At 41.1% G+C, this 22210-nt stretch overlaps 1 protein-coding gene across 2 annotated transcripts; it reads right to left on the bottom strand.

Annotated features, from left to right (window-relative positions):
- Window positions 1-3467: 3467 nt before the first annotated feature.
- Window positions 3468-14124, bottom strand: POLE4 (DNA polymerase epsilon 4, accessory subunit). Of its 2 annotated transcripts, XM_059188168.1 has the most exons (4): window positions 13860-14118; window positions 13241-13325; window positions 12537-12578; window positions 3468-3790 (listed from the first exon to the last, which is right to left on the bottom strand). In XM_059188168.1, the coding sequence occupies exons 1-4, from the start codon at window positions 14067-14069 to the stop codon at window positions 3777-3779; spliced, it is 351 nt and encodes a 116-aa protein (XP_059044151.1). In that variant the 5' UTR covers window positions 14070-14118; the 3' UTR covers window positions 3468-3776. The 2 variants fall into 2 exon arrangements, with proteins under 2 accessions (XP_059044151.1, XP_059044150.1); XM_059188167.1 differs by lacking the exon at window positions 3468-3790 and having other exon boundaries at window positions 12536-12578; window positions 13793-14124.
- Window positions 14125-22210: the final 8086 nt, after the last annotated feature.

The following is a 22210-nucleotide window of genomic DNA, read 5'->3' as shown; positions in this document are numbered from 1 at the left end:
AGTTAAGGATGACAATTAGATGAAAAAACAATTTGGTTTCTTGCTTTTAGCTGCACCATACAGCAACAGTGGCATAAGGAGGAACCCCAAAATTATCCCTAAGATTTTCAGCCAGCAATCACCTGGTGAGTATTTTACTATTCCAAAGCACCAAAGGCTCAACGTTTCTTTTTGTAGATAAGGCAAATAAGCAATGCAATTTCCCATCATTTTGAAATACAGTTTCACAGTTACTTGCTCTGAAAGGGCACATTTCTTTAAAATGCACTGAGAGTCTTTAGTAAGTTCATTCGTTTTAGTGTAATTTAAAAAGTCAAATTTTGATCTCTGCTTTGTGTCACTCTGACATGACATCCCTGAGATGAGGACAGATGATTTCTACAACTCTCTCTGCCCAGAGGAGGCCTGGTCAGTCTCCATTTATCATCTCTAATAAGGTAGAGATGTGCTAATTAGCAGCGCCTCAAGAAAACACCATGAAATGATGGGCGCAGACACATTTGAAAAAGCATGTCTTTCTCCACTCACTGTACTAGACTCAATTAGGGAGCAGAAAGCAAAAGGAGCTTGTTGTCTGTCTTGGGTAACAGCTCCCTGGCATCTCCAAAGAGGTCCTTCACATTGACATTAATAAGTTCAGTGAAGATGTCTCAAGCTAAGAAACCTGGGATCGTCAGCACATCAAAATGAACCTTTTCCTCAGAAGCAGACTCTCATTAATGAAGCTTGATGGTGATATGGAGACACATCTGTTTATGGTATTTCCCTCACGTGTGCTTGATGGAGCCCTCATTTCTTATTTAGAGCTTTTGTTACCATAGGTGAGCGACGTTCAGAATAAAAACGGCTTCACTGCTCAGTAGCATTGCTGAAGACGCTAGTTGGCGAAAGCTTTTTTAACAATGTCTAGTGTTGACTTAGTACTATGTGCCCCACAGTGCTGAGGGCTTTACCGCAACAATTCTGTGACCCTCCTTACGGAATAGTGACTGTTATTGTCACTGAGGCTTAAAAACGTTATTGCGCCCACAGTTCCACAGTTTAGAGTTCCAAGGAGAAGATGCTGTGGCTGAGACTTCTGGCTATTTACATGAAGTAAAATATAAAATTTATACTCCTAAAGCCAATATTACGCTATGTGTTAACCAACTATAATTTAAACAAAAACTTGAAACAAAATAAATTTTTAAAGTAAAAAAATTACAATTAGGTTTAGCTCCACATTTCAACTGCTCAGTGGCTACTGTGGCAGGTGGCTACATTACAACCACCTGGATGGACAGAGAACATTTCCATCACCACAGCAAGTTCTCTTGGACAGTACAACATAGAAGGCAATACAAAACAGTAAGATGGAAGGAGCCCAGATCCCACAGTGACCCCACAGACAATGGGAGTTGGATGGGACTACAGTGCTGAAAGGCACCTGATGGGACAGGCTGACACAACTTATCAGTGGGACCGTAGGACTCTGAGCACTGGCTAAGTTTCCAGCTAACCCTACCTAGCAACTGGTCTCTGGAACTCCTTCCTCTCTCCCATAACTAACCACTGCCCTCTGCTGACTGGTACACTATTCTTCATATATTTGATCAGATCTAGTTGAGTTTTGGAGCGATTCAGCCTCTGAAATGTTTGACTTAGAGGTTCTACTTTCAAGGGGCAATGTTCCTAGTTTATGTCCAAATTCCTGGGGCGATCTACCATCGCTCACATACTGGAGCTTATCATTATGAGAAAAGGGCTTTGATCTTACACTTCTATGCAGAGCCTCACACTTGTTTCCATCACATTTCACCAGATCTTGCAAACAGGAACAACATGTTTCTGAGGTTCAAGCAACCTGCAGTCAAAGAGCAGCGAGAATTCTGTATTGCGATGGATACACTGCTTAGAAAGAGTCTGGAGGCTTCTGGGCCAGAATCCATAGGAAAAGTGGATTCATTTCTTAGGAAACTCAGTTAATCCCTAAAATTGTCACAGCCTCAACCTGATCTAGCAGAACAGAACATATCCAGGAAGTCGTGGTCTAAGGGTGGCTGCCTTCACCAAGGGTTCGGGGAGTCAGCCTCCCCCTGCTGCTTACGGCCCAGGAATGCAGGAGCCTCTGAACTCCTAGGCCACCTGAAGGCTTTATGACAGCATTCCAAACCACTTTTTACCAGACATGGCTACTTTATAAATGATGAATCAGTTCAACCATGAGAGGCCCATGAACCAGGCACCAAGCATTATGAGGATTGTACAGACAAGGAATGTTGATATACTACTAGAGATCACACTGAGTAGATTCAACCAACAGCTTTGCTGACAGTTATCACTGAGGTCCTCCTTTGGTTTTGAATCTTTCTCCACACCATTGTGTCCAGTCCTTTCCTTGATGACCTTCACCAGATGACCTACAAAATCTGGTACTCCCCTTACTTCTTAAAGAGTGGTGGTTGTTATTTTCCTTGACTTCCTTTCTAATCCAGACTTTCTACATTCATACTTTATTGCCCTCTGCCCTCCTGTAGATCTGTGGACAAGTGGTAGGAAGGAAATTACTTGGGGAAATTTATTTGAAAAAACTAAGAGATTCTTGGGGCTCCACCCTCTGAGATTCTAATTTATTAGCCTGGAGGAGCAAGGTCCAGAAATGGGCATTTCAAACAATGGCCACAGATGAATCTGAAAAATGGTCAAGTGTTTCAGTTGGTTTCCTGGTGCTCTCCTTAACCACTACTTTGCAAGTACTTTGCCTCCCTCTTGCTAGATCACCCAGACCTTCCCTTAAAAACCAAAATTTAGCCAGGATCTAAGTGGGGGAGGCTGGGAGTTATTGTTTAATGGCTACAGTTGCAGTTTCAGAAGATGAAAAATGTTCTGGAGATGGATGACAGTGATGATTGCACAATAATGTGAATGTACTTGACGCCATAGAACTGTACACTTAAAAATAATTTAAAAAGCAAATGTTAGGTTATGTATGTTTTACCATAATTTAAAAGATAAAAGGAATGGGTACTTCTACATGCTATAACATAAACAACCCCTGAAAACATTACCTAAGTGAAAGACACCAGATACATAATACGACAGATCTTATGATTCCATTAATATGGAGATATTTTCAAATTAACTGTGGTAGTAGTTGCACATATCTGTGAATACACTAAAATACACTAAAAACTATTGAAATGTATACTTTAAATGGGTGAACTGTATAGTATGTGCATTATATCTCAATAAAGCTATTAAAATTTAACTGATTTTAATCTAGGATCACATTTATTTGAACTTCTGAAAACCTTAAGTGACATCCCATAAATTCTGAAATCACATTCTGGTGACATATTGGGAAAAAGCATATAAATCAAAGGACTGGGGTTTAGAACAGCTGGCAAGAAAGATCAGATGGTCTGTGGGCATGGTGGCTCTCCAGTCATCATGGCAAGGACAAAGGCAAGATTATAAAACACACTAGGTTGAAACTGATCAGAGACCTTTATTATGGTCCTCATCATTCATTAGGCAACCTACACAAATCATTTTCTTTTCCTCTGCCTCAAAAGAGGCTGCATCCAAGCCTGAAATGGAAGACATAGTAGTGGAAGACCGTGTAAAGAAAAGCTAACAGGTGAGACCTCTGTTTATCCCAGTTTAGATGATGGTAGAACAGGAAAAGCATGTAAGTACAATATTCCAAACAGTCTGTTCTTCAAGGCAGAGGCCTGCAGGAGAGGGGCTGGCCAGAGGATGCAGGTGAAAGCTCACAAAACTGCCGAGCTCAGCCATCAATCCAAAGTTCCTAAAAAAAAAACAAAAACAAAGAAAACAAAGAGCAACAAATAAAGCAAGGTACCTCAAGAACTGGATAAGTTTAACAGACTGGGCAAAGTTCAAGGGGAAACTGCATTGGTACTGGCAGTTCTCTAAGACCAAAATACTCATTTTGAGGAAGAGCCATTCAAAAGATCTCAGAGGATAAACATGTCACTATGGAAATTGGGCAGCTGGGAATTAAGCATACTGGTCCAGAGTTAGAATTAGAGGTGGGGAAAGGGCAAAGAAGTTGCCATGTTAGTTAATGAGCACTTGAGAATTTCATACAAAGCATGATACAAAATAAAAATGAGATTAAGTTTTCTAAGCCAAAAGTTTATAATCTTCTGAGAAAGTTCCAGATCAAGATGGGAGACTGAGCCCACAAGTTTGTATGTCCTCCCATCTAAGATTCCATTCAAAAGAAAATAAGGTTTTAAAAAGTATAAATAATAATGGGGTCTATCAGCAATTAAGAGATTTCATCAAAAAGCTGAATAACAGAAATCTGATTGAAGTATGTTTATAAATAGAGCAGGGAAAAAACATAAGCCTAGAATGAATAGAAGGAGCAGCAGAGGTGGGAGCCCATCTGCCCAAGAGACTCATGGACAGTCTCCAGGCAGACACAGACACCAGGAACGACAGAAAGCAGCACAGGCTAGAAAGGATTAATGACTTGAGGGTCGACATGAGAAATAGTTGGCCCCACTTCCCTACATCCCTTCCAGCCTGTAGCATTACCAAAAGGACAAACATTTAAAGCTAAATGGAAAAAAAAATCAGATGGCTCTCTTCCAATAAACTAAATAAATTATCTGCAGAACTGTCGAAGCCTCTGAAATGCTACTGTCCCATAGTAAGGCATTCAGGGCCCCAGCATAACATCTGGTCCCACCTCTGCCCACACTCAAGTCCCATTGCCAAGCAAAAAAAAAAAACCACCTTCCCATGTATATACAGCTTCCAAACAGCCTTCTTACTCCCTCAATCCTAAACAGTATGAAAATTACTGGGCAAACTGCAAAATGAAAGGAAAAACTAAAATTCATTTAAAAAAAACACCTAGAATAAAACAGATAATGCAGAGAAAAGAACATATAAGAAAACAAAGCAAAAATACCTCTAAGTTAAAAAAAAAAAAAAAAGAAACAGCTTCTTCTTGTGATAAAGGCCAAGTTCCCGCTAAAATCGAATGATAAAGCTGACTGAAATAAGAAAATCCTTCAAGCACTGAAAGCATCAATGAAAGTAAAATCCAAGATCTAGAGAAAGCAAGAACACAAAGTAAACCCAGCCTCCAAATCTGCTTTTACCCTGAGGTCATTTGCCAGTCCAAAAGACAGAGCTGAGAAATGTTAGCTGAGTCAAATCTAAGATTCTGCCCAAGTGGGAAGGTCAGATTTTTTAAAAAGTGCAGTCCCAAAAGGTTATACCCCCAGAGTAAAGCTAGATTAGAATTAAATCAGCCCCCTCACAGACTTACAGTCAGGGTTCACATGTATTTATTAACACAGTGAACCAAGAATCCTCAAGTCTTGGATTAGGATTAAAGAGATCCTGAATTTGGATTAAGGAGATCCTGAATTTACAAACTCCCCTAGGTGCCTTGCAGCAGCAACTGAAAATCTTTGGAGAAACATTTCATCATACAGGCCTCAAACTAGCCAACAAATAATTTTTTCAATTACAATGACCAACACACCAAGATAACTAAGTATAAAGAGGAAAAAAGACCATGAAGCAATATCAAAAGGAACAAGTCAGGAAAAAAAAAAAATAAGCAGCCTCAAAAGACTGTGGATATTAGACTGGACAGAGACTATAAAACAATTGCATTTACTTTGCTTAAAGAAAAAAAAAGACAAGCTTCAAAACATCTGGAGCAAATACAGTAACAAGAGACAAAATAGATTTGAAAAAAAAGCAAATGGAATTCACAGAACTGAAGATACAAAAACAAAAGCAAACTAAGAAATCAACAGGAAAATTTAAAGGAGACAAGACCATGAGAGAAAGAATTAAGCTAGATCAGAAAAAAAAACTACACAGAATGCAGCATGGAGAGGCAAAATTATGACTGTGCTTTAATATACATTCAATGGGAATCCTAATGAGAAAGAAGAAAGAACAAAGCAGAGCCATTATCTGAAAAGATACTAGCTGACACTTCTCCAAAACAGATAAAAGATATTAATCTATAGATTTAAGAAGCCTAAGCAGACCAGAAAGGGTAATATGCACATAGCTACATCCAAGAGAAACTACAGAGAAATCAAAGACAAATACAAAATCTTCAAAGTAACCAAAAAATGGGGCGCCTGGGTGGCTCAGTCGGTTAAGCATCTGCCTTCAGCTCAGGTCATGATCCTGGAGACCCAGGATTGAGAAGTCTGCTTCTCCCTCTGACCTTCTCCCCTCTCCTCTCATGCTCTCTCTGTCTCTCTCACACACACTCTCTCTCTCAAATAAATAAATAAAATCTTTAAAAGTTACAAAAAAGGACAAATTAGCTTCAAAAGATTAACAGATTAACAGTGATTTCTCAACAGAAACAATGGAAGCCAAAAAACAGAATGAGAGCTTCAACATGATAAATAACTTTCCACCTAAAATTCTATATTCAGCAAGACACCTTTTTTAAAGACTTTATTTAATTAATTTATTTATTTGACAGAGAGATCACAAGTAGGCAGAGAGGCAGGCAGAGGGAGGGGGGAAGCAGGCTCCCCACCTGACCAACTGAGCCACTCAGGCACCCCAGCAAGATGCCTTTAACAATGAAAAAAAAAAAGGCTTTTTTATACCAACCCCCCACAAAAACACAGACTCATACTAAAGGAGTTCTAAAGGATTTACTTCAGAAAGAAAGAAAACTATCACAAAGGGAGAAACAGAAATATAAAAGGGGCAAAGATAGTATAAATATGTGGATAAATTCATATATCCTTGCCTGTATAATACAGCAGTAACAGTGCCTTATGTGGATTGACAAAAACAAAACAAAAATGCATGACAATAATAGCAAGTATGGGGAAGAAGGCCTTGTATAGAGTTAATAGTTCTAAGATCCTGTTTTCTTGAGGACAAGTATAAAGGTACTACCTTTGGGCTCTGATAAAATAAGAATGCATACAGTAACTGATAAAGTAACAATTAAAATAAAGTATATAATTTCCTGAGGGAGGAAAAAAATGAAATAATAAACTACACTTAAAAAGGGCAAAAATTTGGAAGAAAAAATGAAACATATACGAGGACAAATAGGAAGACAAAATAATATGGTAGATTTAAACCTATATATATTAAAAAAAAAACATATATATTGCTAATTACATTAAACATAAATGAACAAAGTGCTCCTGTTAAAGAAAAAAAGACTGTAAGCCTAAATTCTAAAAAATAACCCCATTATCTTCTGTTTACAAACATGGACAGGTAAAAATAGAAAGATTAAAAAAAAATACATACTATGCAAATACTAACAAAGAAAGCTGGTAAGTTTTAAAAGTATTAGACAAGGTGCCTCAGTGGAGTAGGTAGCGTGTCAGTCTCATAAAAGTATTAGAAAAAGTACTCTTTAAGGCAAAAAGCACCATCAGAAGTAACAATGGTTAACTTACAAAAAGTCTCAAACACTTAACTACTAATAGCCTACTGTTGACCAGAAGTCTTACCAATAACATAGCCAATTACACATATCTTATATATTATATGTACTACATACTGTACTATTACAATAAAGTAACCTAGAAAAAAGAAAATATTAAGAAAATATGGGGAAAAATACATTTACAGTGCTATACTGTAAAAAAATCCCCACATATCCACACAGTTCAAACCTGTGCTCTTTGGGACACCTGGTTGGCTCAGTCAGTAGGGTATATGACTTTCTTCCTTTCTTCCTTCATTTTTTTAAAGCATTTTATTTAGAGAAAGAGTGGGCAAGTGAGTGGGGGCGTGGGGGGAGTGGGATCTCAAGCCCCATGCAGGGCTCAGATCTTACAGCCCTGAGATCATGACCTGAATTGAAATCAAGAGTTGGACACTTAATAGACTGAGCCACCCAGGTGCCCCAAACATGCGACTTAGCCCAACACTGGGCAAGGAGCCTACTTGAAAGAAAAAAAAAAAAAAAAAAAAACAGTCCACTTGGGGCGCCTGGCTAGCTCAATCAAAAGAGCATGCACTTCTGAACTTGAGCTCATGAGTCTGAGTCCCATAGTGGGTATAGAGATTACTATAAAAAATAATAAAATTTAAAAAACAAAAAACCTATGCTGTTCAAGGGTCAGCTATATTATGAAGAACTTTATGCCAACAAATTTGAAAATTTAGATAAATGTAAAATCCCTAGAAAAACCATAACTCAAGTGGGGGGAAACAGGACAGGACTGCCTCAAAAAATAAAATAAAATAAAATCAGAAAGATCCCAGTATCATCCAAAAAAATTTAATCAATCATAAATCTTCCCACAAGGAAAATTCTACCCCAGATGACTTCACTGGTGAATTCTACCATTCAAATAAGAAATAATGGGGTGCCTGAGTAGCTCAGCCAGTTAAGCATCTGCCTTCAGCTTAGGTCATGATCCCTGAGTCCTGGAAGCTAGCAGGCATCAGGCTCAGCAGGGAGTCTGATACACAGAAAACTCAACTGTAGTTTTACGAAAGACAAGAAAACTAAAAAAATTTTAGCATATAGGAGAATGACTTCATGATCTTGGGGCAGGGAAAAAAGTCTTAAACAGGAAACAAACAGCATTACCTATAAAGAAAAAATTAATACATTTGACTATGTTTAACTGAGAACTGATTTATCAACAGATACCCTAAAGGGTGAAAAGACAAGTCATAAACCTGGAAAAGATATTTGCTTCCCATATGATGAAAAAGATTCACATTCAGAAAAAATAAAAAACAAAAAGCATACACACATACACACACACATATAATCACAGATACAGTTATAAATCAGTAAGGAAAAAGACAAAATATCCAAGATAAAAATAAGACACCACCCTACCTCAGAAAAAGGACATGCATATGAAAAGATGTCACCAGTAATCAGGGCAATGGGAAATAAAAGTACTATGCAATTATCATTAACATCCCTACCAGACCGGAAAAACTAAATACCAAGTGTTGGTGAGAATGAGGAGTAATGAGAATTATCATATACTCTAGGTAGAAATGTGAATCAGGTATGCAGGAAGTTCAGCAATATCTACAAAAGAGGGAGATATACATATACTATGTCCCAGCAATTTTATCCACACACACATGCACACTCCCCTAAAGAAATATGTGTAAGAATGTTCATAGTCATGAGGGAGGAGAAGGCAAGCTGAGGACAAAGCATTAATAGTGCATTGTTAGTAACAGAAAAAAAAAGTTATCCAAATATCCACATTAAAGTGGTTCAACTGTAATACTGTCACACAATAGTATGTCACACAGCACAGAAAACAAGAGATATGTGCAACCACACAGATGATCTCATAAATGCATTAACCTAAAGAAAACAGCCCCAGGACAGAAGATGATCAATGAATACATACAGTGGTCTGGTTACATTTTTAGGAAGTTCAAAAAAATATTAAACCAAATCAACTGTTTAAGGATGCATGCATATGTGGTGAAACTATAAAGAAAATCAAGTAATTACCAAAAAGTCAGGAAACTGTTATGTCAGGAAAGGGGATGGAAAGATCTGCCATGAAAAAAGAATATATATGGAGTTTCTGGGGGCTGACACTATTCTATCTCTTGACCTAGCTAGCGGTTGCAATGGTGTTCGTTTTGTTATTTATTGACTTTACATTTGTCATCTGTGTTCATAAGGAAAGGCTTAGGAAAAAATATACACATAGGGGCGCCTGGGTGGCTCAGTGGGTTAAGCCGCTGCCTTCGGCTCGGGTTGTGATCTCAGGGTCCTGGGATCGAGTCCCGCGTCAGGCTCTCTGCTCAGCGGGGAGCCTGCCTCCTCCTCTCTCTCTCTGCCTGCCTCTCTGCCTACTTGTGATCTCTCTCTGTCAAATAAATAAATAAAATCTTTTTTAAAAAAAAGAAAAAAATATACACACATAAACTCATCTGCATAAAATATCTGGAAACTTACACAAGAGACTAATAACAGTTGCCTGCAGGGAAGGCACCTCTATGAGAGATGAAAGGATAGAAGAGGTAAAGGAAGTTTCCCATGTTCGGAGAACTGTTCACAGTACTGGTTTTCAACTACCACACTCAACTGATATGTAAAGCATGGGAGATTTAGCTAGGATAACACGGTACATTTCAGTCTTCACGATGTCAAAGTATAGTATAGATGACACCAAGTAAAAGCTACAAGTTGGCTAAAAAATGTGAAAGGAAAGGATGGGTCCACTAATAGTCATACCTTCCAAAGTGGGGAGTTAACAACAACAACAAAAAAAAAGAAGATATTTTAGTATGTTATGTAAACTGTAAAAGTAATAAAGGAACTAAAAATAATGATAGAACTTCCAAAAATCAGAAAGGAAGGATTTATGGAGCAGTATAGGTTACCTAAATCTTCATTTATCACAGCAAGAAGTTAATATATAACATCTGGAGTTGAAAAATCAAGGATGAATCGTATTATTTAGAAATTTAAGTCACCACCTGAAAGCTAAAAACAAAACAACAAGAGTGTGGAGCAGCAGCTGTCTTTCATTATAAGCCATTAGATAACTGATTTTCAAGCATGGATATATACTGCCTTGATAAAAAAAGAAAAAAATAATTTTCTACTTAGAGCATATACATCTAAGGACATGAGAACATTTACTTTACCAAGTACAAAATATAATACTGACTGAATCTGCAATGGCTAAAATGGCCAAAATTCAGATCTACTAATGTAGGCAGAGCAGATGAATGTAATTACTGAGATTATTGGATCAAAAGATGAATGAATACATCTACCACTCAATAAGTAACCATTTATTAAAAATCCAAGCTAAGTACTATGCCATAGTAGAGACCAGAGTAGAAAACTACTTGAGATCTCTCCACTTCTATGCCTGGCACCTTCCAATTCATTATCCAGAGGTCTGCAGTGTTAAGTCTTTAAAATGCAAATCTGATTGTATATCCTTTGAAAAGCTGGTAATTAAAAATGAGGAGGTACAGTAGACTCTGAACAAGTTTGGAGAACTGATGGGAAGTCAGTCACAAGAAGCTGCCTTCCTCAGGGAGGCAATTAACAAGTTCTTTTTAAGAAAAATGAGTAAGTAGGGACGCCCAGGTGGCTCAGTTGGTTAAGCAGCTGCCTTTGGCTCAGGTCAGGATCCCAGTGTCCTGGGATCGAGTCCCACATTGGGCTCCTTGCTCAGCAGGGAGCCTGCTTCTCCCTCTGCCTCTGCCTGTGCTCATTCTCTCTGACAAATAAATAAATAAAATCTTAAAAAAAAAAAAAGAAAGAAAGAAAGAAAAATGAGTAAGCAGAAAAGTGTTAAGAAAGATCTACAAATTGGGGCGCCTGGGTGGCTCAGTGGGTTAAGCCGCTGCCTTCGGCTCAGGTCATGATCTCAGAGTCCTGGGATCGAGTCCCGCATCGGGCTCTCTGCTCAGCAGGGAGCCTGCTTCCCTCTCTCTCTCTGCCTGCCTCTCCATCTACTTGTGATTTCTCTCTGTCAAATAAATAAATAAAATCTTAAAAAAAAAAAAAAAAAAAAAGAAAGATCTACAAATTAAGGGCGCCTGGGTGGCTCAGTAGGTTAAGCCTCTACCTTCGGCTCAGGTCATGATCTCAGGGTTCCGGGATCAAGTCCCGCTTCCTCCTCTCTCTCTCTGCCTACTTGTGATCTCTCTGTCAAATAAATAAAATTTGTTTAAAAAAAAAAAAATCTACAAATTGAAAGAATACTCAATAATCTAGACTTAAAGCTAGCCATGGGAATGTATCTTCAAACACATTTAAAAGAAATGTAACAAAAGAGTGAGAGGCCCAGGCTGATATACAAAACAAACGAGGAGAAATAGTGAAATAAATATATCCAGAAAGGATTCCTGAAGGTAATGAGGCTTTAAGGAGATAATGAGAATGCCCCGGTATTGTAAAGGTGAGAACGAACTGAAAGTGCATGGCTCTCTCATATTCAATCAGAAAATGTGCCAGGAAAAATAAGCTGATCAGATTTAGGAATTATCAGAGAAACAGATATCCATCTGAGAAAAGATAGCTAAAATAAAGTATCTCAAATATTTTTTACTTCAATGACAAGACGTAGTACATGAGTTAACCCAAAGTTCTTTAGACAGAAGGCAATTACAATCTCCAGTGGCAAAATAATGACTTTATACAGATCGCTGAAGAAGAAAAAAGAGCAAGAAGCAACCCTTTAAATGTTGGCAATTGTTTCTGATCTCTAGCATTATGGTGAAGGGAAGATTATATATAGCATTACATGAGGGGAATGGTGATCAAAGTAAGAATCTTCTTAATCCACCTAACCCCACCAGGATCTTTATATACCCTCTCATTTTTTATAATTAGCAATTTTCAGGGAAAAGTTCTAGCTACCCATGAGAATCAGAATTGCTAAGTCTCACTAGATTCAACATTAGTTTTTCCCAACTTAATAGAAAATAGACAGAAAGAATTATCCCTAAGAAGAACCAGGTAGCAGTTTTATAAGGTTTTGAACTCAGATCATGGGGCATGAAAGAGACAGGTGGAAATGGTTACCAACTGACAAAGAACTCACCTTCCAGAAAAGCAAATTCATCCACAGCCTCTATTGCATTATCTGAAACACACAGTAAAAGGACACTTGACTAATTCTGGTCATTTGGACATCAACCCCTTTAAAAAGCCACAACCCACATAAAAAAAGGGCATGACGCTTTATGCAAATAAGGGCATTTATAAACTTTGTCCCTTGCTGCCATGAGGTCCATTTCTACTCCACCACCAAATCTTACATATCAGCTGTCTCTCTATAAAAGTAGGAAAACTCTAGGTAAACCCTGTTGCGTGGGGGGAACCTTTTTGCTCTGAAAGCCATCAAAGAAGAATCTAGCAAAATAGAAGGGAAAGCAGGATTAAGGTATACGAAAGCTTACACAGGCACAGGGGTTACCAACTAAAGAGACAGAAATCAAACTCCCGGCTTCTAGGGGAAAAAGAAGTGCCCAGCCTGGTACAACATGGCAAAAGGTACAAAGCGGTCTAGTTAGCTTTAGCAACACTTAGACTCCCTTCATTACCTACCCCACCACCTCTCCTGCCACTCAAAAGCATAGGGACTCTAAAAGCTAGGTCTTTCTCTCACTGTGGCAGTCCAACAGAAGACATCATAGGGAGAGACCTCTGACCTTACAGTGATGGCTTCTCCAGCAGTGAGAGGGAAACCTGCCCCAGCCCTCCCTTCTTTGCCCCCAGATACTGAATACTGCAGTGACACTCTACCCAAATCTCTCCTCTGGAGGGTTTTCCTTTTTCCTTGTTGAGCACAGCAGTAGGCATCTTTTGCAATGGTCTCCACAAACAGTTCCTATGAGGGGAACAAGGAGAATTGAATCAATGGGTTCTAGCACAATTCTGGTGAGCACTTCTATTTGAGTGGTGGGAAGGGAGTAAGGGCGGCTCTGGAGAGGTTTTCTGTCCCGGACTTCATGAGCGTCTATTATTCCCTTTCCCCCTAACGTGGTAGCCCAAGACACGTTCCCCCCTCGCCTATAGATCCCCACTCCTTCACTTGACACTCTTACAAGTTAAGTCAGACACTCAAAATGCAACTTGAAGTCGTTGTGCAAACCCCTTATGACGAGGCAGGTCTGTTACGTCTTTCTCCTAGTCTTCCCTCCGACGCTTCCTCTCGGCACCTTCCTCACTTCCTCACCTCCTGACCCGCACCTTCCTCACCTCCTCACCCCCAGTCCAGACCCTCTCCTACTTCCTCGCTTCCCCGCCTCCCCAAGTCGCTCCAGTCGCCGCTACGCCCCGCCCCCCGAAAGCTACTCGAGGCCCCGCCCCTGGCCTCCACTCCGCTCGGCAACCCCGTGTGGCCCCGACGCTCCCGCCGCACCGCGGCTCGTGCCAGAATGAAGATGGCTTCCTGTCCCGCGAGGGTTACGTCGGGGTCGGCCTTCACCAAAGCCTTCACTCGCGCTAAAGGCAGCCTCGAGAGACGAGCCCCGGGCGCGCTCGTCGGAGCTTGGGGCTGCGGAGCAGCCGCCTCCCCGCTGGGCCCCTCCTCCTCCCGGGGCGTCCCGCTCCCAGCCGCCGCCGCCGCCATCCGGGCCCCGAGCGTGCTGCGCGCGGCCGCCGACTGTGCGCGCGCAAGCGACGCCAGCCCCTTTCCCGCGCGCGCTGGGAGCCACGCCCCCAATGGGCGCGTGGCTCCGCCCTTTACGTGGCTGGACGCTCCCGGGACTCCCGGAGGGCGGAGACCGGCTCAAGGCGTGGTGGCTCTGAGTGTACTGTGCCTTTAGGCTCGCGTGTACACTTCTTCTCGGTCCTGGTGAGCGCGGTCAGGCCTAGTTGACCCCGGGCACCGTCCTTTAGTGATTGAATGTGATTGAGCCGAGCTAGTGCCTGGAGGAGCTCGTCGGTCTGGAGAAACCCAAGACCCGACCTTCAAGAGAGTCTCAGTCAAGTGATAAGCGAGTGACAGAGAGGACTGAGAAGGTCAGGGGCGCGTGCGAGGCCCGGGTGTCCCCGGGAGGTCCAGCGGGCGGAAAACAGGGTACCGAGAGGGGCGTGAAATCTGGACCAGTGCTGAAGAGAACAAGATGCCCTCGAAGGAGGTAGGACCTTGGCAAGCAGAGATCGAAGAATTTCAGTCCTGACAGGAAACCACAAATAAAAATCGTCGAGGTCACAAGCCGTCCACGCTTGTTCAGTCACGAGTTGCACCAGAGCGTTGGCTCTCAAACTTTGGGTTCGCAGGCTCCCTTTACGGTCTTAGAAATTACTGAGGACCCCGAAGAGCTTTGGTTTCTGTGGTTTAATTCTGAAATTAAAAGTTTCAGAATTCAATTTACGATAACTAATATACGTTAACATAAATAACGTTTTAAAACAGGCTTCCCCCCACCCCCAAAAAAAGTCTTTTATAGAAGACCACTGGTTTCTCCAGCTGCTTCTGTATGTTAACGTTAGCACTTATCCCATAGATCTGGAAATTCCTCTGCCTGTTCTTGAGAAATGAGAATGAAAAGGGCAAATAACCTCTTAGAATTGTTAGGAAAATAGGTGTGACTTCACAGACACCTGAAAAGGGCCTTTAGAATACACTCCACCCCTGATTAGTCCCCACACCAAAGTCTGAACCGGACATAGAGGAACATTCATATTTGCAGTAACAGTTTTAATCTAAGTCAGTTCTAGTAGCTCACATTTTTTAGCATTTTCTGTGTGCATGATTCATTCTTTTTCATGTGCTCCTACATTTATGTATTTATGTACTGAGTAACATTCTCTTAATACCCTTTTTGGAGTAGGTAATATTTTTTTTTAATATTTTACTTATTTATTTGACAGAGAGAGTGACAGAGAGACAGAGCACAAGCAGGGGGAGTGGGAAAGGGAGAAGCAGGCTCCCCACTGAGCAGTGAGCCCCATGTGGGGCTTGATTCCAGAGCTCTGGGATTGTGACCCGAGCTGAAAGCAGACACTTAACTGACCTAGCCATTCAGGTGCCCCTGGAGTAGGTAATATTTTAACTTTGCAGTTGAGGAAGTTAAAAGACACACGAGGTGGTTAATTTACGCACAACAGAATGCAGTCAAGCCAAAACGAGGTTGGATTAGATCATCTCTATCTCCACTCATCAATAATGTAGTAAACTCTACATGACTAGATTAGCAGAGGCTCCCCTAGAACAGAACAAGAGGCTTGGCCAAGATTAAAATATTCAGAAATGAGGTTGTGTCACTGAAAATTGCACCACAACCTCCTTTAGGACCTCAGTCCTGAGTCCCCCTTCAGATAACATTTGTGGACACTCCTGCACAGGGAAAGCTCCACACAAAATTCCTAAAGGCACCACAGACAGATTCTTGTGTCCCCTTGCAGTGGAACACTAAATGGAGCAAAAGTCTAACAGGGTCAAAGTAGTTAAGTACTAATGGCTGTCTAAATTCCGAATTAACACAAAACACGAACACTGTGGGGACAGGAATTTGTTCAGAAGGATTGAGTCAAACTGGCTTTCTGGGAGGATTCTCTTTAACCTCTTTTTCTTCCCAGTTTTCCCTGTTATCCATTTATTCCCTACCTTTCTTCCACTGCTCCTCTTCCTCTCACTTCTCTCCCCCAGTTCCTACTTTTTTTTTCCTCAGTAGTTGTGTATTTTACCACTTGGCCCAGCTCCATCTTCCTTTCCCTGGTTTTACTATGACTAATAAACAGAGGTTTATTTAGACCACACAGGAGTTCTTGACTATGAGCCGTGAAAGGGACTAAGTCATGTTAAAAGGGGGAATCATGGGGCGCCTGGGTGGCCCAGTTGGGTAAGTGTCTGCCTTGGGCTCAGATCATGATCCCAGGATCACTTCCCTTTAGGAGATGGCAGTGATCTATCAGGCATATTACTTAACTAATTGATCAGGCAATTCCTGACTGACTAGTTTAAGATTCCATTTCAGGGAGAGCCAGAAGTGTCTTGGTCTGATGATGTAGGGCTTAGCAATAGTGACTCCATTTGGGGCCTGTTGTCTTGTTTTAAAAACAAGTGTGTTAAAGACCCAAGATTCAGCTGAGTAAATATAAAGGTCTTACTGGCTTTATTCAACAGTTCATGAATTGGGTAGCATCCAACCCAGCAGATAGACAGAAAGCTGCTCTGAAGAGCTGTACAAGTCAAGAGATTTTTATAGACCAAAGTGAGCAGGAATAAGGAAGTTTTACTGGACATCTGCTAATTGGTTAAAGCGGGGTTAGTTTCCCTATATGGAGCAAAGGGAAGTTTTAGAGCCTGGTTAGATAACTTATACTGATCAGGCAAGCATTGACTGGTTGACCTAAGTCTTCCTTTTCCAGAAGAACCAAGCATGGAAACTAAGTTTTGATTTGCTGACATGGGGTTTATCATGAGGAACTCCATCTTGGGCCTAATCTGGTTGCTTTAACAAATGTACATATACATATCTATATATATTTATGTGTGTCTGTGTACGCATTACACACACACACACACACACACACACACACACACACATATTTATAGGGTCAAATGTTAAATAAGCCATAGGGAAAACATAGGGAATGCTAAGGTAAATTTAAAAACAAAAAAACCATCGGACTGTTTAAAAGGGGAAAAAAGTGTCATGAACTGGGCCGTAGACACCTCAGGATGCAGGAATTGCTTAAGTACTTAAAAGTCAGAAAGAGAAAAGCATTCATTCTCTTTCTCAGAAACAGAAAGCATATGGAGAAATAAAAGGAAAAGATTTTTTTTAGTCTTAAAAAAATACAAAGAAAATTTTACCCTTAATTTGGTATTTAAAGAAATTGTTTCGGCAGTGGTTCTCAATCTTTCCCCTCCAACTTTGACTGAAATGATAAGAACCCATGCAGTCTATAAAACACTCCATAAGTGGGCTCCTTTTAACCTCTCCAGGCCCATTTCATACCACATCCCCTCCTGTTGTGTACCCAAGCCACAGATTTTGTTTCCAGCTCTACAGCACTTCTGCCATGAAAGCTTTATCTTACCTTCCTTCAGATTGCAAAAGCCTTCCATCACTAACTCACCCTCCCAGAGAAGAGGCTAAGTTGCTCAGACCACTGAGCACCTGTCTTTCATAGTATTGATCACAGGTTGCAATCCTGCATTTACCTTTATAATTATTTGATCAGTGTTTGGCTCTTCTCTTCCCCCCACACTCCTTAGACTGTAAGCTCATTAGGGGAGTGCCTCTGTCTACTTTTGTTCATTGACTTTATGGTACAGTGCCTGGCACTTAGTAGGTACTCAACAGGTATTTCATGAATGAATGAATCATTAACTGTAGCTCATCTGGAATTGCTATCCCCTAATGAAGCATGTCAGAACCTGGAGAGAGAATTGTTATTTGAAAGTATCTACCAAGAGTTTCTAGAACAGTTGACCCTTGAACAATGTGGGGCTTAGACGCACCAACACCCCTGCACAATTGAAAATCTACGCAAACAGCACCTGTACACAACAGTGCTAAACTTGCCACCTACATCTATATGTTTGCCTCAGCTCGACTAGAGATTGTGAACCCATGTGCCTTCCTGGGCCAAGCTGATAATACAAATCAGAGCCCAGCAAGCTATAGACTGGAGGCCACTTTTTTAAGCCTGCTACTTTTTTTTTTTTTTTTTAAGTAAATAAAGGTGCTTGGAAATAGACCATAACCGCATGTATTTTCTGTATAACCTAAAGGTGACTGTAGCAGGGATTTAGCATTATGGAAAGAAAGGCACTCTGTCTCAGGATTGCCCTTACTGCCATTTATACTATTTTTATGTAATCTTGTGACCAAGAAGAATCAATCAATGAGCCAATTAATAACATGTGGCAATAAGATGAAAATTACAAATGAAGAAAGTAAGTAATTTAGCATAGTACAAAGATGGGATAAAGGGTCCCTGATAAGTTGCCCTCAAATACATATTTTGAACAAAGTAGGGTAAAACTACAAGAATAGAAGATAACGTGTGTGGCTATTGAGAAACTTGGTGGGACCTCAAGTATGTGTAAACTAAAGAAATAAAGTTATGCTCTTTGAGAGTTAAGTTCTACAGCTACATAGAACAGAACAGGTATAAAGTCATCTTAAGGAGAAAGAATAAGTCTGAAAATGTAAGCAAAGAAAAAGATAAAAAGGGCCATCAAAGCAAGGCTGGCTGGCCATGAAAGCATAGAAAAAGGAGCATCGCAGTGGTGGACCTCAGCAGAGCCTTTTAAGAAATGCCCACTAGAGATGGGCCCTCAACTAATGTCTGTGAATATTCTGGTGTCATTGGTATGGCCATTCTTATAGTCAAAAATGGCAGTGTCAGGCTTTCCCAGCTTAATGCCATTATAAATTTGAATCATCTAACCTGCTCCCCTTGTTCAGATTCCATGCTCACTCACTAAGCAGCTTTCTGATAATTTGCCTTTCTCAGAGGTCTGTCTTCAGTGAAAGAATGTGCTAGCCAGGGCGCCTGGGTGGCTCAGTGGGTTAAGCCTCTGCCTTTGGCTCAGGTCATGATCTCAGGGTCCTGGGATCGAGGCCCGAGTCGGGCTCTCTGCTCAGTGGGGAGCCTGCTTCCTCTTCTCTCTCTCTGCTGCCTTTCTGCCTACTTGTGATCTCTCTCTCTCTCTCTCTCTCTGTCAGATAAATAAATAAAATCTGGAATCAAAAAAAAAAGAATGTGCTAGCCATGTGGCAAGACAAGTAATCCAGACACACAAGTGGTTCTGATCCTCTTGTGAATTGGTAAGTAGACATTCTGGCTTCATGCATCTGCTCTCTGAGCTTATTTAAGAAGAAAGCAATGAGATGGATCCCCATTCATGGTATGCTGACAGATCCAGTTTCTAAACATACAGGATGGAGACCAGACTCTTGGCAGAGGGAATGCCACCATGTGAAGTACGGGGAGACGCCAAATCCTCATCCTTTTTTTTTTTTTAAGGCACCTAGGAATGTGCATTTTTAAAAGATTTTATTCATTTATGTGACAGAGAGAGAGATCACAAGTAGCCAGAGAGGCAGGCAGAGAGAGAGAGAAGCAGGCTCCGCTGAGCAGAGAGTCCGATTCGGGGCTAGATCCCAGGACCCTGGAGATCATGACCTGAGCCAAAGGCAGAGGCTCAACCCACTGAGCCACCTAGGCGCCCCCAAATCCTCAACCTCTGATATCCCTTGACTGCCTTTCCAGTGAAATTCCACTAAGTTTTCTATCTGTCTGCTAACTCTGAGAGCATTGATTTATAGGGAAAGAACTAAATGCAGATTGGCAAATCTCTGATCCAGGTTAGAGAAAGGATGATAGGTGAATTCAAAGCATATATGACCGTTTTCAATAACCAGCTACACTAACTCCTAATACAGTTGGCACCGGAAGATGTTTTTTATCTTGGCCCATTTTTAGTTAATTTTGGTTAGTAAAATGCCATTTGTGTCTCTGGGTTGTGATTACTAAATATCTTTTCATATCTTTTAATTTTCTCCACCATATAATGACGACACTAACACTTCTCATCTCATTGATTTACTAATCATTCATTCAACAAATATTTATTGAGTGCCCACCATGTGAGAGGCACCATGCCAGGCACTGGTAATATTGGGGAAATAGAGGTGATGTTGGGGAAATCAATTTCTAATGGGGAAGACATAATTTAAATCAGTTGGGTTGGTCTGCTTGGGCTGCTATAACCAAATATTGTAGATTGGTGGCTTTAACAACAGAAATTTACTTCTGGAGGCTGAGAAATTCAAAATCAAGGTGTCAGTTGATTTGATTCCTAGGGAAAACTCTCTGCCTGGCTTGTAGACAACCACCTTTTTCACTGTGTGTGATCTCTTCTTTGTGCATGCACACAGAGGGAGAGCTCTTTGGTATTTTGTCTTACCTATCAGATCAGGGCCCCACTCTTATGACTACAGTTTGTCCTTAATTATTTCTGTTAAAGACCCTATCTCCAAATATAGTCACCTCTCTAAAGACTCTCCTTCCAAAGAAGGTCACATTTTGAGGTACTAGGCTTTAGGGCTTCAGCATATAAGTTTGAGGAGGACACACATCATTAATGGCAACTGAATCAACCATGGCAACACCTTGAATTTTGATTTCAGATGTCTAGCCTTCAGACCCAGTTTATGGTACTTTGTTATGGCACAAAACTAATACACTAGTGTTCTAGAGTCCAACCGCAGTATCAATATCCTCTCTACCAATTTTACTCAAGTAAACAGAACTCCCAAAGGCCTGCTGATACACCAGCACTCTCAAAGTCCTCATGTGGATCAGCCTTCCTCTCCACCATGGCTGTTACTTCTTTGTTAATGCATTCCCCTTAATATCTATATGATAAACATCTCCTTGGGAACTAGGGATTAAATAAGACCCAAAGTTTTGAAAATTTAATGAAATCTTGGAGTATTTTTTTTGTTCTTTATTTCTGAAGCTAAGATGGTACCAAGGAAAAAAGTAGAAATGAAAGCTTAATATAAAAAATTACTGATTATAATGGGCATTGACTATTAAGGAGTAAAGACAACTAAAGAAGAGAAGAATTACAAGTATAGGGAGCAGCCACTACCCCCCAGAGCTGGGGCAGAAAACCCAATGATGGAATGAACATAGGAGAGCACCCTTACCACCAGAGCTGAAAATCAAAACCTTGGTGAAGAGGGTATAGCACTCGCTGAGCAGTGAAGTCACCGAAGTGCCTGCTGGCAGGACTTACTGGCAAGTCACTGTCCGGGTGCTCTGAGAAGATGCTTTTGAAGAGGTGTTGCACACTGCCTGCCACTATGCCCTACAAAAGCCTGCTCTGGAAAAAGCACACTGGAACCAGGAAATGCCACCTTTTCCCTCCAGTGCCCTCTACTGATGAAGCACAGCATCATGTCATCTGTCCACAGAGAAATATCCCAACATCACCAGCAAGCAATGAAGTTGGATTTCATTACCAAGAGGCAATGGACTGATAACAGCATGTTAACCCCGGTGAAATCGAATCCTATGCCTGTTCTACACTGACAGCCACCCACGCAGCTATGCGTGACAAGAGAAAACCCCACCACCAACAAAAACCAAACTGACAGGTCTCACTAGTCTTGTCAGTCTCAAGTGGGTATCAGAGCAGCCAGCAATCCTACCACATTTCCCTGGCCTGCTCACCCACGCAGTGCTTCCTGTCTCCCACCTCTTCAAACACACATCACCTCACTGTCCACGTGCTCTCTCTGCTGATGATCTCACTTCCTATTTTATGGAGAAAATAGAAACACTGAGAAGAGAGCTTCTGCCCACTCACCACCACACACCTACACACCTGGCCACCCCTGCACCCACATACTTTGCCTTCCTACCCACTACTATGCTAAGATGCCCAAGTCCCTCTTCACGGCCAACCCCATGACCTCTCTCCATAGGTTGCCATCCCTTCTTGCCCACTCAAGGAAACTGCTCTTGCTCCTACAGCATCGACTTTTCCTCCTTCTGCTGAACCATGCCCATCAGCATACACCTAAAAAAAAAGGCATATTCCTCACCCCATGCACCCCTCTAACTTCTGCCTCATTTATTTGCCTCTTATTTACAGCAAAAGTCTTCTTAAAACTTAGTCTATATTCATTGTCTCCAATTTTTCTCTTCTCAGTCCCTCTTGCACTTACTGCAATGAGATACTTAACACCACCAGTCCACTGAGACCATTTTCAAGATCACCAATGACCCAGGACA

The sequence above is a fragment of the Mustela lutreola genome, chromosome 9, assembly GCF_030435805.1.
Source record: "Mustela lutreola isolate mMusLut2 chromosome 9, mMusLut2.pri, whole genome shotgun sequence".
In the NCBI taxonomy this organism is placed as follows: Eukaryota; Metazoa; Chordata; class Mammalia; order Carnivora; family Mustelidae; genus Mustela; species Mustela lutreola.
This window is presented reverse-complemented; position numbering and strand designations above follow the sequence as displayed.

Excerpts from the sequence above, each read along its gene's own strand:
- POLE4 (XM_059188167.1), bottom strand. The coding sequence starts at position 14,069 with ATGGCGGCGGCGGCGGCTGGGAGCGGGACGCCCCGGGAGGAGGAGGGG. Across the intron at positions 13,326-13,792 it reads GGCCAGGGGCGGGGCCTCGA|GAACTGTTTGTGGAGACCAT; the intron begins GTAGCTTTCGGG and ends TTCCCCTCATAG.